The sequence below is a fragment of the Kogia breviceps genome, chromosome 10 (assembly GCF_026419965.1).
Source record: "Kogia breviceps isolate mKogBre1 chromosome 10, mKogBre1 haplotype 1, whole genome shotgun sequence".
Classification (NCBI taxonomy): domain Eukaryota; kingdom Metazoa; phylum Chordata; class Mammalia; order Artiodactyla; family Physeteridae; genus Kogia; species Kogia breviceps.
In genome coordinates, this window is record NC_081319.1 from 47009633 (window position 1) to 47026721 (window position 17089).

Consider the following 17089-nt stretch of genomic DNA (forward strand, 5'->3'; position numbering starts at 1 on the left):
AATTAGTGACTCCTAATAAAGGGATATATAGGGATTATCTGTATTATGCTTGCAACTTTTCTTTAAGTATGAAACTAATTTTTTTTAAATAGGAAAATAAAGCCTGTGAGTTGGGGCACAAAAGAACCCTAAGGGTCCAGTCCACTCTCAGAAGACACCTTTAGTCATTACAAAGAGATGAGAATCAACTCTGTTTCTGAGCAGCACTAAACAAAAAATTACCTAACTTATGTTTTTTGTAAAATAAAGAAACTGTAATTCAGTGATATTTTTAAAACTACCAATTAAACATGCATGGTGCAGACTGCCTTGCTGGTCACCAGAACCTAACCATCAGAAATGCAGTGCAACTTCTAGGTGAGTTAATTCATTTTCACCCTAGAAAAAGAACAGCATTTAGTAGGTGAATTGTTAGCATTCAATATGTTTGCTGCTTCTTGCCAAGTTTAAAATTAAAAGAAAACTGTGAATGCATTTAACGCTAAAATGAAAGATTATCAAACATTTGATATTTAGAGGATTTTAGGCCATTTCTATCTTTTAGGAAATGGAGATCTTTGTGTAATTCTGCATTTAACATAGTGATCCTTTCCTTGAAATTACATCAAAGAAGTGAGCTAAATTTGTCTCAGAAGTGAAGATAATGATGATTATTTAAGAGAAATTATTTAGATACTGACTTAATGCTGTGGGCTGAACTTTATGAAATTCCCAATATTTTGACTATTTTTAACGCAGAAAATGGCATTTCATATGATTCTACCGTATGGTTTCACATATTGGTAGGCTATTCTCTTGGTCAGTCTGTAATAAATTTCTGCAACTATTATACAAATAAAAGTAGTGTTGAAGTCTCTTGAGTTTTTAAAGGAAACACTAGATGGCAGTAAATACAAAAAAGTTGTAACATTACACTGAGTTACCAACGTAAAATCATGATCATTTTGTCTTCTATTCAATTTTACATTGCATACTCAGTCAAGCTTTAAAAAAAAAATCTAAAATTTTCTTTTTAATTAAAAAAAATCCTGGGACTTGCCTGGTGGCACAATGGTTAAGAATCTGCCTGCCAATGCAGGGGACAGGGGTTTGAGCCCTGGTCCGGGAGGATCCCACATGCCGTGGAGCAACTAAGCCTGTGTGCCACAACTACTAAGCCTGCACTCTAGAGCCCGTGAGCCACAACTACTGAGCCTGCGTGTCACAACTACTGAAAGCCGCACGCCTAGAGCCCGTGCTCCACAATGAGAAGCCACCACAATGAGAAGCCTGCGCACCACAACGAAGAGTAGACCCCGCTCGTCGCAACTAGAGAAAGCCTGAGCACAGCAACGAAGACCCAAGGCAGCCAAAAAAATAAATAAAATTTTTTAAAAAAACAAACCTAAGGATTCTCCTCACAAGATTTTTAAAAAGAGGCTTATTTCTGTTGTACGCTAAGGAACCAGTTTAGATAATGACAGTAAAACAGTTACTTTATGAAGAGATTAAAATTGTAAGAGGAGGCATAAGGGTTAGAACCTCAGGACAACAACAAAGTATACATTAAAACTTGCAGATTAAGTGAATACATAAGGATTAGACTAGCAAAATCAGTCTGCAACACTTGAGGTTAGCCATGTACAGGAGTCTTATGGGCCAGGAAATCTCCCACATTAAGAAGAACCAGGGTGTGGCTATCTGATTAAGAGATCACCAATACAAAAGAAGACAGTGATCTAATTAATGGGGATATACAGGAAGACTGGGCCAGTCAAAAGTCTAGAGAAAGTGAATGCAAAATCAAGAAGTGGGCAGTACTGAAATCATCCAGCACTGCTCAGAAGTTGGCGATGGACACCAAGATCTGGCTCATGAAAGAGCTCTGCTCTGTTTGAAGGAAGGGATGGTTTTCAGGTTGCCTGCATCTCTCAAGACTACTACACTCCTGCTCTGCTTCTAAATTTACCAAGAAATCTTCTAATAACCAATTCCACTTCTACTTTTTTTTTTTTTGAATTTATTTATTTTATTTATTTATTTTTGGCTGCATTGGGTCTTCGTTGCTGAGCCTGGGCTTTCTCCAGTTGCGGTGAGCAGGGTCTACTCTTCGTTGCAGTGCGTGGGCTTCTCATTGCGGTGGTTTCTCTTGTTACGAAGCACAGGCTCTAGGCGCATGGGCTTCAGTAGCTGTGGCTCGCGGGCTCTAAAGCACAGGCTCAGTAGTTGTGGCGCATGGGCTTAGCTGCTCCACAGCATGTGGGATCTTCCCAGACCAGGGCTTGAACTGGTGTCCCCTGGCACTGGCAGGCAGATTCTTAACCACTGCGCCACCAGGGAAACCCTCCACTTCTACTTTAACACTGATGGTTACAAGCACTGGAAAAGTCTCCTTATGGCAGATTAACTACTTGATATTCTGGTCAGTCCCCTGTGAGTCTCATGATTTTTAAGTGTAAGTCAGCCACAAAGCCTTATTAGCTCTGGATGTGCTGGCAAAGACAACTTCCAAGATCTTCAAAGTTAAGGGCCATATCTTAAATCAAGAAGATGCACTGTGAGCCTGGCCAGCTGGCCAACCCCTGTCTAAGGTACCTCTGTTTTGTTCTCTTACTGCCACAGGTAATAAATTGCCTTGCAAATAGCTCTCCAAAATCCTGTTCAACTCACAAAATTCAAAACAGACCTACTTTTATCTGCAAAGCCATTATTTCCCTTCCTAGTTGATGCTGTCTAAAATCATTCTCCAAAATGCATACTCTACATACAGCTTCTATCATGAACACAGATTCCTATCAAATACACTAAAAGAGCAAACAGAGCAAAGCAGAATATATTTCTTTAGTCACCATTAGAAATGTACAAGTTCATAATTCCATTTCTTATGGTCAGCCCTAAGTCCAGAATCACTGCTCTATGATCCTACTAAATTCTGCTTTGATAAATCTCCACTACTGCTCTATTTTTTTAGTATCTAAAAATGAAAGACAATATTCCTGACAACTATAGTCACTAACAACAAGAAAATCCCTGCAAATTCTTCCATTTGCAAACTGGTTAGTACTTAATTTTCAAGGTGTTATGGTAATCTGTATTCAGAAACATGATAAACAAGACAAATATCTAAAAAGTACACAGACAGCCTACTTGTACTTGGTATGTGAAATTATGAGTCTTCCTACACATTACATTTTGGAGTTTTAGAGTGTTTTGCAATGAATCCCACACCTGTTGCAAATGAGACCTAAGTCATGATCAAAAAGCATTTCTTAGGATTTATCTGCTTTAGAAAGTGGAAGTGACAGTTTCCCTTGCCCTCAAACAGACTGGAAAAAAAAAAAAAACAAACCATTAAATCTATAGAATTCTATTTCAAATAGGATTTATCTCCTCAACACTAGACAGGCCAGCACAAAGGCTGGAAAAATCACTGTCCTGTTAGCACCACGGTGACTTTTTTGTAGTAGTCAATAACCAGGAATGGACAGCCTGGATCCTCATGTGTTCCTATTACCTGAGCCACTTTGCTTTCTTACCAGTAAATGCATGTCGCTAAACTGCCCATCACTGACAGCCAGGGACATCACTGCCTTAGAATAACACAGGCATCTGACATACAGACTATTTAAAACAGGTCTAAATGTTCACTTACCTCCACTGCTACTACGATCAAAATGAGGTCGGCTTTTGACTCTGGAAAGAGTGCATTCACTTGTGGTGACATTCCAATCAGAGCACAGTTAGTGACCACAGATATAACACTCATTGTTTCAAAAGCCAACTGAAAGAAAAAAAAAGTGAAATTAAAGACCACAAGGACTGCTTCCATATTTCCTCATCCTTTTTCATATTATCTAAAGTCTTTCCTTAGCTCTAAACATTCCAAGGACATGTACAACTTTTTCTCTATAATGCCATGATCTTCGTTAGCTCAAAAAAGCCATACTGTTAGAAGGTATTTCAGATACTTTTGGCTTGAATATCCCAAACAGTATGTTCTATCTTCCCAAATGGAGGTGGCCAGGGACCTGAACTGGGAACACATCCAAGAAAAATACACTATTAAAGTTACTTGACTCTATGCATAGCTAAAGGGAATCTAAACTAGGGCCGTCAGAACGAATGTTTCACATTCAAAAACAGTTAGGTATGATTTCAAATAGAATTCATTTCATGAAACTGTCCTTCTACTTTGACAGATCACATACCACATCTGGTTCGGCCATACCCAAGGCACCAGGGATAATGATCCCTTCCTAGCGGCATTTACCGAATCACCTGTAGAACTTCAGAAAAATACAGATGCCAGGCCCCACTGAGACCTACTAAGTAGACTGAGCCAGGGTCCCATGAAGCAGACTGGTGTGTATTACTGAGTATGGACTATGGAAACATTGTGACCACTGTTCTTTCTTTTCTTTCCCTCTTTCTTTCTTTCTTTTTATGTACAGCACTTGGTGATCACTACTTAATAACAATGCCTAATTCTAAGAAATACAATTACTATTAGAAATACAGAAGCAAAACAAAACATGATTGGATCCAAACTTAATAAAATCTTGTCCCAGGAAGAATATCTACCATCTTATAATATTTTAGAAATCCTTTGTGTAATCTTATTTTTCCGGTTTTCTTTACAACAAATCTACTCAGGACTTTATCTTAAAATAGCTTTAAATTTCTATTTATTGATTTATTATAAATTAGTTCAAAAATAAAATGTTATCAGTGTATAGGGAAGAGTCTCCTTGTCCCCTTTCTCCCCCTCGTCACCTCCTGTTCTCCCCATAAGATAATCACTATTATTAATTTCTTATGTATCTTTCCAGACACTGTATGCAAATAAATATAAGCAAACCTGAACATATACCTTCTTACTCTCTTCTCAGCATAATACACATTGTCAGGCCCCTTGGTTTTATCACTTAAAATGTTTTGGAGGATATTCTGTGTTAGTACTCAAAGATCTCCCTCATTCTTAAGTCACAACGTAAGACTTAAGTCACAACTGCTTAAGTATTTCATTGCATCAATGTACCAAGGGTTATTTAACCATTTCCTTATTGCTTGCTATAACAAACAATGCTACAATTAGTAAACTTGCAAACACATCACTTAAGAAGTGTGGAAGTGGGAGAAGTTCCTGAAAGTGGACTAGTTGAGTCAAAGGTGCCACTGTGTTCATAATTTTGATAGATAAGACCAAGCTGAACTCCCCAGGGTTGACCAGTTCACTTTCCCATTGGCAGCATATGACAGTGTCTGGTTCCTGCATTTTTAATACATTTCTAACTAAGCTTTTGGGTTTTTAAAAATCACCTATACTGAGTTACAGTTTACATATAATAAATTGTACTCATTTATGGTATACACTTCATTAACTTTTGATAATTGTATTTACCCGTGAAACCACCATCACAAGTAGGATATTTCCATTTTCCCCAAAAGATTACTGGCCCAACATAAACACCCCTCACTTTATACCTGGCCCCAAGCAAACACTGATCTGTTTTTTTGTCACTATATATTAGTTTGACTTTCCAAAATTCTATATAATTAGAATCATGCAGTATACATGTTTTTATGTCTGTTTCTTTCACTTGGCATACTGATTTTTTAATAATATTTTTACTGAAGTATAGTTGTTTTACAATGTTGTGTTCGTTTCTGCTGTACAGCAAAGTCAATCAGCTATATGAATACACATATGCCCTCTTTTTTGGATTTCCTTCCCACTGAGGTCACCACAAGCACTGAGTAGAGTTCCCTGTGCTATACAGTAGGTTCTCATTAGTTATTCACTTTATACATAGTATCAGTAGTGTATTATGTTAATCCCAATCTCCCAATTCATCCTACACACACCCCTTCCCCCTTGATATCCATACGTTTGGCCTCTATGTCTGTGTCTCTATTTCTGCTTTGTAAATAAGATCGTCGATACCAATGTTTCCACATTCCACATATATGCGTTAGTGTATGATATTTGCTTTTCTCTTTCTGACTTACTTCACCCTGTATGACAGTCTCTAGGTTCATCCACATCTCTACAAATGACCCAATTTCGTTCCTTTTTATGGCTGAGTAATATTCCATTGTATATATGTACCACATCTTCTTTATCCGTTCCTCTGTCAATAGACATTTAGGTTGTTTCCATGCCCTGGCTATTGTAAATGGTGTTGCAATGAACATTGGGGTGCATCTGTCTTTTTCAATTATGGTTTTCTCTGGGTATATGCCCAGTAGTGGGATCGCTGGATCACATGGTAGTTCTATTTTTACTTTTTAAAGAACCTCCACACTGTTCTCCATAGTGGCAGTATCAATTTACATGCCCACCAACAGTGTAAGAGGGTTCCCTTTTCTCCACACCCTCTCAAGCATTTATTGTTTGTAGACTTTGTGATGATGGCCATTCTGACCATTGTGAGGTGATATCTAATCGTAATTTTGATTTGCATTTTTCTAATAATTAGTGATGTTGAGCATCTTTTCATGTATTTATTGGCCATCTGCATGTCTTCTTTGGATAAATGTCTGTTTAGGTCTTCCACCTATTTTTTGATTGGGTTGTTTTTTTGATATTGAGCTGCATGAGCTGTTTGTATATTTTGGAGATTAATCTTTTGTCAGTTGCTTCGTTTGCAAATATTTTCTCCCATTCTCAGTTTTATAGTGTCTGGCCTTACATTTAGGTCTTGAATCCATTTTGAATTTATTTTTCTGTATGGTGTTAGGGAGTGTTCTAATTTCATTCTTTTACATGTAGCTGTCCAGTTTTCCCAGCACCACTTATTGAAGAGGCTGTCTTTGCTCCATTGTATATTCTGGCCTCCTCTGTCGTAGATAAGGTGACCACAGTGAGCATGGATTTATCTATGGGCTTTCAATCCTGTTCCATTGATCTATATTTCTGTTTTTGTACAAGTACCATACTGTTTTGATTACTGTAGCCCTGTAGTATAGTCTGAAGTCAGGTAGGAGTCCTCCAGCTCCATTTTTCTTTCTCAAGATTGCTTTTGCTATTTGAGGTCTTTTGTGTTTCCATACAAATAGTAAAATTTTTTGTTCTGGTCCTGTGAAAAATGCCACTAATATTTTGATAGGGATTGCATTGAATCTGTAGATTGCTTTGGGTAGTACATTTTCACAATATTGATTCTTCCAATCCAAGAACATGGTATATCTCTCCATCTGTTTGTGCCATCTTTGATTTCTCTCATCAGTACCTTACAGCTTTCTGCATACAGTTCTTTTGCCTCCTTAGGTAGGTTTATTCCTAGGTATTTTATTATTTTTGCTGCAGTAGTAAATGGGGTTGTTTCCTTATTTCTCTTTCTGATCTTTCATTGTTAGTGTATAGGAATGCAAGAGATTTCTTTGTATTAATTTTGTACCCTGCAACTTTACCAAATTCACTGATTAGCCCTAGTAGTTTTCTGGTGGCAACTTTAGGATTTTCTATGTATAGTATCATGTCATCTGCAAACAGTGGCAGTTTTACTTCTTTGCCAATTTGGATTCCTTTTCTTTTTCTTCTCTGATTGCCGTGGCTAGGACTTCCAAAACTATGTTGAATAACAATGGAGAGAGTGGGCACGCTTGTCTTGTTCCTGATTTTAGAGGAAATGCTTTCAGTATGTCACCACTGAGAATAATGTTTGCTGTGGGTTTGTCATATATGGACTTTATTATGTTGAGGTAAGTTGCCTCTATGCCCACTTTCTGGAGAGTTCTTACATAAATGGGTGTTGAATTTTGTCAAAAGCTTTTTCTGCATCTACTGAGATGATCACATGGTTTTTATTCTTTAATTTGTTAATATGGTGTATCACATTGACTGATGTGTGTATACTGAAGAATCCTTGCATCCCTGGGATAAATCCCACTTGATCATCGTGTATGATCCTTCTAATGTGTGGTTGGATTTGGTTTGCTAGTGTTTTGTTAAGGATTTTTGCATCTATGTTCATCAGTGATACTGACTTGTAATTTTCTTTTTTTGTGATATCTTTGTCTGGTTTTGGTACCAGGGTGATGGTGGCCTTGTAGAATGAATTTGGGAGTGTTCCTCTCTCTGCAATTTTTTGAAGAGTTTGAGAAGGATAAGTGTTAGCTCTTCTCTAAATGTTTGACAGAATTCACCTGTGAAGCCATCTTGTCCTGGACTTTGGCTTGTTGGAAGATTTTCAATCATAGTTTCTATTTCATTACTTGTGATTGGTCTGTTCATGTTTTCTATTTCTTCCTGGTTCAGTCTTGGAAGGCTGTACACCTTTCTAAGAAATTGTCCATTTCTTCCAGGTTGTCCATTTTATTGGCATATAGTTGCTTGTAGCAGTCTCTTATGATCCTTTGTATTCCTGTGGTGTCAGTTGTAACTTCTTCTTTTTCATTTCTAATTTTATTGGTGTGAGTTCTCTCCCTCTTTTTCTTGATGAGTCTGGCTAAAGGTTTATCAATTTTGTTTATCTTCTCAAAGAACCAGCTTTTAGTTTTATTGATCTTTGCTATTGTTTTCTTTGTTTCTATTTCATTTATTTCTGCTCTGATCTTTATGATTTCATTCCTTCACCTAACTTTGGATTTTGTTTCTTCTTCTTTCTCCAGTTGCTTTAGGTGTAAGGTTAGGTTGTTTGAGATTTTTCTTGTTTCTTGAGGTAGAATTGTATTGCTATAAAAATCCCTCTTAGAACTGCTTCTGCTGCATCCTACAGATTTTGGGTCATTGTATTTTCATTGTCATTTGTTTCTAGGTATATTTTGATTTCCCCAGTGATCTCTTGGTTATTTAGTAGTGCATTGTGTAGCCCCCATGTGTTTCTGTTTTTTACAGTTTTTCTTTCCTGTAATTGATTTCTAATCTCATAGTGTTGTGGTGGGAAAAGATGCTTGATATGATTTCAATTTTCTTAACTTTACCGAGGCTTGATTTGTGACCCTAGATGTGATCTATCCTGGAGAGTGTTCCGTGTGCAGTTGAGAAGAAAGTGTATTCTGCTGCTTTCAGGTAGAATGTCCTATGAATATCACAAAAGTCTATCTGGTCTAATGTGTCACTGAAGGCTTGTGTTTCCTTATTAATTTTCTGTCTGGAAGATCTATCCATTGGTGTAAGTGGAGTGTTAAAGTCTCCCAGTCTCTGAGTTACTGTCAATTTCCCCTTTTATGGCTGGTAGCATTTGCCTTATGTATTGAAGTGCTCCTATGTTAGGTACATAAATATTTACAATTGCTATATCTTCTTCTTGGATTGATCCCTTGATCATTAGGTAGTGTCCTTCCTTGTCTCTTATAACTGTCTTTATTTTGAAGTCTATTTTGTCTGATATGAGTATTGCTACTCCAACTTTTTTTTTTTTTTTTTTTTTTTTTGCGGTATGCGGGCCTCTCACTGTTGTGGCCTCTCCCATTGCGGAGCACAGGCTGCGGATGCGCAGGCTCAGCGGCCATGGCTCACGGGCCCAGCCGCTCCGCGGCATGTGGGATCTTCCCGGACCAGGACACGAACCCGTGTCTCCTGCATCGGCAGGCGGATTCTCAACCACTGCACCACCAGGGAAGCCCCCAACTTTCTTTTGATTTCCATTTGCATGGAGTATCTTTTTCCATCTCCTCACTTTCAGTCTGTATGTGTCCCTAGGTCTGAAGTGGGTCTCTTGTAGACAACATATATATGGGTCTTGTTTTTGTATCCAGTCATCCAGTCTGTGTCTTTTTTTTTTTTTTTTTTTATGTTTGGCTGTGTCAGGTCTTGGTTGAGGCATGCAGGATCTTTGCTGAGGCACGCGGGATCTTTTGTTGTGGTGTGTGGGCTCTTTGTTGTGGTGCACAGGCTTCTCTCCAGTTGTAGCATGCAGGTTTTCTCTTTTCTAGTAGTGGCACGCAGGTTCCAGAGCGCATCGGCTCTGTATTTTGCAGCACACAGGCTCTAGCTGATGTGCATGAGCTCAGTAGTTGTGGAACAGGGGCTTAGTTTCCCCGCGGCATGTGGAATCTTAGTTCCCTGACCAGGGAGCACACCCGCGACCCCTGCATTGTAAGCTGGATTCTTTAACCACTGGACCCCCAGGAAAGTCCACAATCTTTGTTTTGATTGGAGCATTTAATCCATCTACATTTAAAGTAATTATCGATATGTATGTTCCTATTACCATTTTCTTAATTGTTTTGGGTTTGTTATTGTAGGTCTTTTCCTTCTTTTGTGTTTCCTGCCTAGAAAAGTTCTTTTAGCATCTGCTGCAAAGCTGGTCTGGTGGTGCTGAATTCTTAGTTTTTGCTTATCTGTAAAGTTTTTGATTTCTCTGTCAAATCTGAATCAGAGCCTTGCTGGGTAGAGTAATCTTGGTTGTAGTTTTTCCCTTTCATCACTTTAAATATATCCTGCCACTCCCTTCTAGCCTACAGAGTTTCTGCCGAAAGATCAGCTGATAACCTTTTGGGGATTTCCTTGTATGTTATCTGTCGCTTTTCCCTTGCTGCTTTTAATATTTTTTCTTTGAGTTTAATTTTTGTTAGTTTGATTAATATGCATCTGGTGTGTTTCTCCTAAGGTTTATCCTGTATGGGACTCTCTGTGCTTCCTAGACTTGACTATTTCCTTTCCATGTTAGGGAATTTTTCAACTATAATCTCTTCAAATATTTTCTCAAATCCTTTCTCTTTCACTTCTTCTTCTGGGACCCCTATAATTCAAATGTTGGTGCATTTAACATTGTCCCAGAGGTCTCTGAGACTGTCCTCCATTCTTTTCATTCTTTGTTCTTTATTCTGCTCTGTGGCAGTTATTTCCACCATTCTATCTTCCAGCTCACTTATCAGTTCTTCTGCCTCAGTTATTCTGCTATTGATTCCTTCTAATGTACTTTTAATTTCAGTTATTGTGTTGTTCATCACTGTTCATTTGTTCTTTAGTTTTCCTAGGTCCTGTTAAACGTTTCTTGTATTTTCTCCATTCTATTTCTGAGATTTTGGATCATCTTTACTATCATTACTCTGAATCCTTTTTCGGGTAGATTGCCTATTTCCTCTTCATTTATTTGGTCTTGTGGGGTTTTACCTTGCTCCTTCCTCTGCAACATATTTCTCTGTCTTCTCATTTTGTCTAAGTTACTGTGTTTGAGGTCTTCTTTCTGCAGGCTGCCCCCAGTGAGTGAGGTTGGTCCAGTGACTTGTGTAGGCTTCCTGGTGGGAGGGACTGGTGCCTCTGTTCTGGTGGGTAGAGCTGGACCTTTTCCCTCTGACGGGCAGGGTCACGTCAGGTGGTGTGTTTTGGGGTGTCTGTAGGCTTAGTAACACTTTAGGCAGTCTATCTGCTAATGGGTGGGTTTGTGTTCCTGTCTCCCTTGTTGTTTGGCATGTGGCATTCAGCACTGGAGCCGGCAGGCAGTTGAGTGGAGCCAGGTCTTGGAGTTGAGATGGGGACCTCCAGGAGAGCTCTCACCAATTAATATTCCCTGGGGCCAGAAGTTCTCTGGTGTTCCAGTGTCCAAGACTCTGCTCTCCCACGTCAGAGACTCAGGCCCGACCCCCAGCCTGGGAACCAAGGCCTGGGACCCCACAAGCCACACAGCTCGGAAAAAAGGGGAAAAATAAAAAGAAAAGAAAAGAAAAGGGAGGGAAGAAAACAAATGAAAGCAAACAGACAAACAATACCCAAGACAAATGGCAAAGACAAAAACAAGCAAACAGCAACAGAAACTATTAAAAACAAACAAATGAAAAAACAAAACCCCAAATGGTAAAAGCAAAACCAAACAAACAAAAACAAAAAGCCGAACACATACACACACAAAATAAGAAAAAAAACAAAAACAGAGAAAACAAAAAACAAGAGAACAACCAGATAAACAAATGAATCCCAAAACAAAATCAAATAATTAAAAACAAAACTAACAAAAACAAAAAATAAACAACAAAAAAGCAGAATGCAAACTGAAGGAAAAAGCAAAGAAAACAAAACACAAAAATGAGAAAAATATTATAAAAAAGATAAGAATAGAACAAAGGAAAGAAAAAAACAAGGAAAAAACAGAACAGCAAAAAAGTAATGCAGAAATAGAAATATAAAAGAATTAAAAGTATATTAAAAAATTTTAAAACTAAATAAAAAGTAAAAACATTAAAAAAACAATAATAATTATATTTTCCTGGGGTCTCAGCTGTCAGTGTCCTTCTCCCCACCGTGAGTCAGAGCCAACCTTCACCTCCCCAGGAGGCCCTCCAAAACCCCTAGGTAAGTCTCTGGTCCCTCTGTGGGGGCAGCTCAGACTCTGACCTGGCCCAACTCCCACGTGTACTAGTCCCCAAAGTCCACAGCTGCTAGAGCTAGACTGATTTCAGTTATGGGAACACTCGTCCATTCAGATATTCCACAGATGCAGGGTTTACCAAGCCGATTGCAGGGATATAATCTGTGGTTTGTGCAGCTGCATGGAAAGGTTTTTGTTCCTCTTCCTTAGTCGCCCCACCCCTGGGGCTCATCTGTGGTTTTAGCCCCACCTCTGCACATGGGCCATCCACAGGAGTCTGCTCCCGAGGCTGCCCTGGAGCACCTGAGTCTGCCCTGGTGAGGACAGGACATGGAGGTGGCCCAGTTGCCTGGCGCCCTGCTGGCGACAGGTGTATGGGAAAGCTGGCAGCCATGGGCGTGAGAGATCTGGCCCTAGTGGGAGCCTTTCCTAGCGCCTGGCAGCTGGTGTAAGAAGTCAGCCCTGGTGGGGTCTTTTCCTAGCACTTGGCAGCAGGCATGAGAAGGTCAGCTCTGGTGGGGGCTTTTCTGAGCACTTGGCGGGGCAGGGGGCTGGCACATGGGGAGAGAGAGGCTGCAATGGTGGTTCCACCCCAGGCGCATCACTCAGTAGTGGCGCCTTGCTTCTATGGCAGTCTGGGTTTCCTCCACAAGCATTCCCAGCTGCAGATTACCTCTCTCCCATTCCCTCTGACTGTCTCCTCGTAGCCAACAGCAGTCCTCTGCCTGGGTTTGTTCTCCAATCCCCATGTTCCAGCTCTCAGCCCCCGTGTGCACTGGTGGACTCACGTCCCAGTCTGGGATGCACAGGGCTGTGGCACGGACAATCTGTATAGATCTTACTCTGTCCTATCTGCCACAGACCAGCTGTTTCATGCTCCTCTGACAGCCTCAGATGCTCTCCTTCTGTCCCAACTGATTTCCTTGTTGGTGAGGGGGCTTCTCCAGATACAGGAACCTCTCCTCTGCTTCAGCTCCTCCCCAAATGCACAGATCCCATCCTGCTTCCTCTCCTCTTCTTTTTCCCTTCTTTCTTTTGTCCTACCCAGTTATGTGGGGATCTTTCTTGTCCTTTCCAGTGTCCAAGGTCTTCTGCTAGTGTTCAGCCAGTGTTCTGTGAGAATTGTTCCATCTGTAGATGTATTCGTGATGTATTTGTGAAAAGAGATGAACTCCAAGTCCTCCTACTCCTCCACCATATTAGTTTAGCAGCATACAGATTTTAACATTGTATGTTATCAGTAATTTATTCCTTTTTTACTGTTGAGTAGTGCTCCATTTTATGAATATACCATAATTATTTTTTTACCCATTTACCTATTGACAGGAAGTTGGGTTGTTTCCAGTTTGGGACTACTGTGAATAAAGTTACTATGGACACTCCTGTGCAGTCTTTGTATGAACATATTCTTTCATTTCCCCTGGATTTCTAAGAGTAGAAGTGCTGGGTGGCATGGTAGCTGTATGTTGAACTTTTTTACAAACTGCAATCTAGTTTTGCAAAGTGACCATTATAGTACATCCTTATCAGCAATGTATGAGAGTTCCAGTTACTACACCTCATTGCCAACACTTGGCATCATCAGTCTTCTTAATTTTAAAACAGGTATACAGTGCTATTGCATTGTGGTTTTCATGTGCATTTCCCTGGTAGCTAATTCTAAATATTTTCATGAGCTCATTGGCCATTTGTATATATTCTTTAGTGAAGCATTTCTTCAAATATTTTGTCCATGTTTTCATTTAACTGTATTATTATTGAGTTGGTGAGTCCTCCATATAATCTGAATACAAATTCTTTGGCAGACAAATGTATTGTCAACATTTTCTCCCATTCTGTGCCTTGCTGTTTTTCCTCTTAACTTCTGAAGAGTAAACTACTCCCTGACACACACACTTTGGAGACTTAATTATCCCAAAACTACTGGTGAACGGTCAATGATTTTCTCCATTGAACTGACGTTTCACCTATATCATATACTGAATTTCTGGACTTTTAATCCTGTTCCATTGGTTTGATTGTCTAATGATGCACCAGCACTACACTACTTTAACAACTGAGGTTATATAACAAGTTTTAATATGTAGGAAGGAGTGTCCCTGCCCTTATTCTTTAGAGTTTTTTTGCTATTCTATTTCATTTATTTTTCCCTGTGAACTTGACAATAAGTTTACCTAGTTAAAAGAAAAACTTCCATTGGGATAGTGCTACATTTATAAGCTCATTTGTAGATAAATTAATTTGTAAATTAATGGAGAACTGATATATTTAGAATACTGAGCCTTCCTACATTAGTTAGCTATTGCTGTGTAACAAACCATCCCAAACTCTCTGGCTTAAAACAACAATCATTTACTTAGCTCATAATTCTGCAGGTGGACAATTTAGGCTGTGCTCACCTATGCAATTTTTCTGGTCTAGCTGACCTTGACTGGGCTTGCTCATGTACCTGGGGTCAGCTAGTGGGTAAATTGGAGATATCATTGGCCTTACTTTGCTAGTTAGAATTTCCAGTACCATGTTCAGTAAAAGTAGTGACAGTGGACATTCTTGCATTGTTCTTCATCTTAGAAAGAAAGCATTCAATCTTTCACTAATAAGTATGATGTTAGCTTTAAGTTTTTTTAAATAGATGCTCCTTATCAAGTTGAAGGTGACAGTATATTCTACTGTTGAGTAGAATGTTCTATAATATGGATTAGATTCATAATTTGACGGTGTTGTTGAGTTCTTCAATAACCTCGATGATTTTTTATCCAGCATTCTGTCAATTGTTGAGAAAGGGATGTTGAAGTCTCTAACTATAATTGTGGATTTATCTATTTCTCCTTTTAGTTCTATGTTTTTAGTTCACATATCTTACAAACTTGTTTGCTAAATATATATTAAGATTTCTACATCGTCTTGGTAATTTGAACCTTTTATCATCAAAGAACGTTCCTTTCTGGTAATCTTCTTTGCTCAGAAGTCTACTCTATATTAATATAGCCACTAGCCACTCCTGCTTCCTTACAATTAATTTTTCCACATATATTTTTTCTATCCTTTTACTTTCAACCTGCTTAATCATGTTTAAATTGGGTTTCTTGTAGATGGTATATAGTTGAGTTATGAACTTTAATCCATTATGCCAATCTTTATCTTTAACTCATGTCTTTAGACCCTTTACAGTTAATCAAAATATTGACTTAAGTCTGCCATTTCATCATTTTCTGTGTTTTCATTTCTCTGTTTTCTTCTTGTCTTACTGTAGGTTACCTCAACATTTTTTGTACTACATTTTGATTTAACTATGTTTCTGAGTGTATCTTTTAAATAATATAGCTTTTTAGAGGTTGCTCTATATATAGACATACACACACAAATATATATACTATATTTTATATGTGTGTGTATATGTATGTATACATTCAGTCTACTTGTATCATTTAGTTTGAGTAAAGTACAGAAATCTTACCTCCCTTTATCACTCCCCATTTATAATACAATTGTCATAATATTTTTTCTACATATACTTAGAACCATTAAATAGTGTTGTATTTTTTGGTTTCAACTGCCAAACATAACTTTAAAGACTCAGGAGTAAAAGGAGAATATATTGTTTTTACTTGTGTTTTTGTTTACCATGTTTTTGCTTCCTGATATTGTCCCTTTATCATTTCCTCAGTTTATAGAACTTTTAGCCATTCTTTTAGGATAGGTCTGCTAGCAAAAAATTCTCTTACTTTTCCTTCGTTTGAGAATGTCTTGATTTCCCCTTCCTTCCCAAAGGGTATTTTCTTTGAATATAGGATTCTGTATTGACAGTATTTTTTAGCCTTGGAAAATATTGTGCCACTTTCTTCCGGCCTCCATGATTTCTGATGAGAAACTGGCTGTCGTTCTAATTGTTTTTCCCCTATACGTAAGATGTCATTTCTCTCTTAGTGCTTTCAAGATTTTTTTCCCTTGTCTTTAGTTTTCAGATGTTTAATTATGACATGTTTTGGCATGAACTTCTTTGTTTGGGGTTCACTTGGTTTCTTGAACCTATAGTTTTAGGTCTCTTGCCAAGTTTGAAAAGTTTTGGCCATTATTACTTCAAGTGCCTTTTCAGCCCTTCCTTCTTTCTCCTTTCCTTCTTGGACTCCAATAACAGGAATGTTAGATTTTGTTGTTGTTGTTATAGTCACACAGGTCTCTGAGGCTATATTTACTTCTTCAGTCTATTTTCTCTCTGTCGTTAAGATCAGGTAATTTCTATTTTTCTATTTTCCAGTTCCTGCTTCTTTCCTCTACCCCTTCCATTCTGCTATTGCACCCATTCACTGAGCTTTTTGTTTATTATATTTTCAACTTCTAAAATGTCCATTTGATTCTCCTTTGTGTCTATTTCTTTGCTGAGATGTTCTATTTTTTCATCTGTCTTAGGTGTGTTTGTAATTGCTTGTTGAAGCATTTTTATTGTGACTGCTTTAAAATCTTTGTCCAGTATTTCCAACATGTGTGTGTCTTCTTGGTGGTGGCATCTGCTGATTGCCTCTTTTTTCATTCAGTTTGGTATCATCCTGGTTCTTGGTATAATGAGTGATTTTTTAATAAAAACCTTGATACTTTAGGTGTTATAAGACTCCAGATTTTGTATAACCTTTTGTTTTAGTTGGTTCCTCTGATACCACTCCAGCAGGGGACAATATCTTGTCACTAGCAGGTAAAGGCAGAAGTCCAGGTACTCCACCTGGACACCACTGACACCCAAGGTGGGGAGTGGGGTCCTTATTATTGCTGGAGAGTGGCCAGAGTTCTGGCTTCCCACTAGACTACCACTAATACCTCCTTTGATGAGGGGTACAAGTCCCTCCTTTGTGCACTCATGT

The 17089-nt window shown here is 38.6% G+C and overlaps 1 protein-coding gene across 2 annotated transcripts in view; it reads right to left on the reverse strand.

The window, feature by feature from the left end:
* Positions 1 to 17089, reverse strand: part of ANO10 (anoctamin 10) — a 240231-nt gene that overhangs the window by 171640 nt on the left and 51502 nt on the right. For both annotated transcript variants that reach the window (XM_067005638.1, XM_067005639.1), the window contains exon 11: positions 3632 to 3760. In XM_067005638.1, the coding sequence (XP_066861739.1) occupies positions 3632 to 3760 (129 nt within the window). The remainder of the gene's footprint in view (positions 1 to 3631; positions 3761 to 17089) is intronic.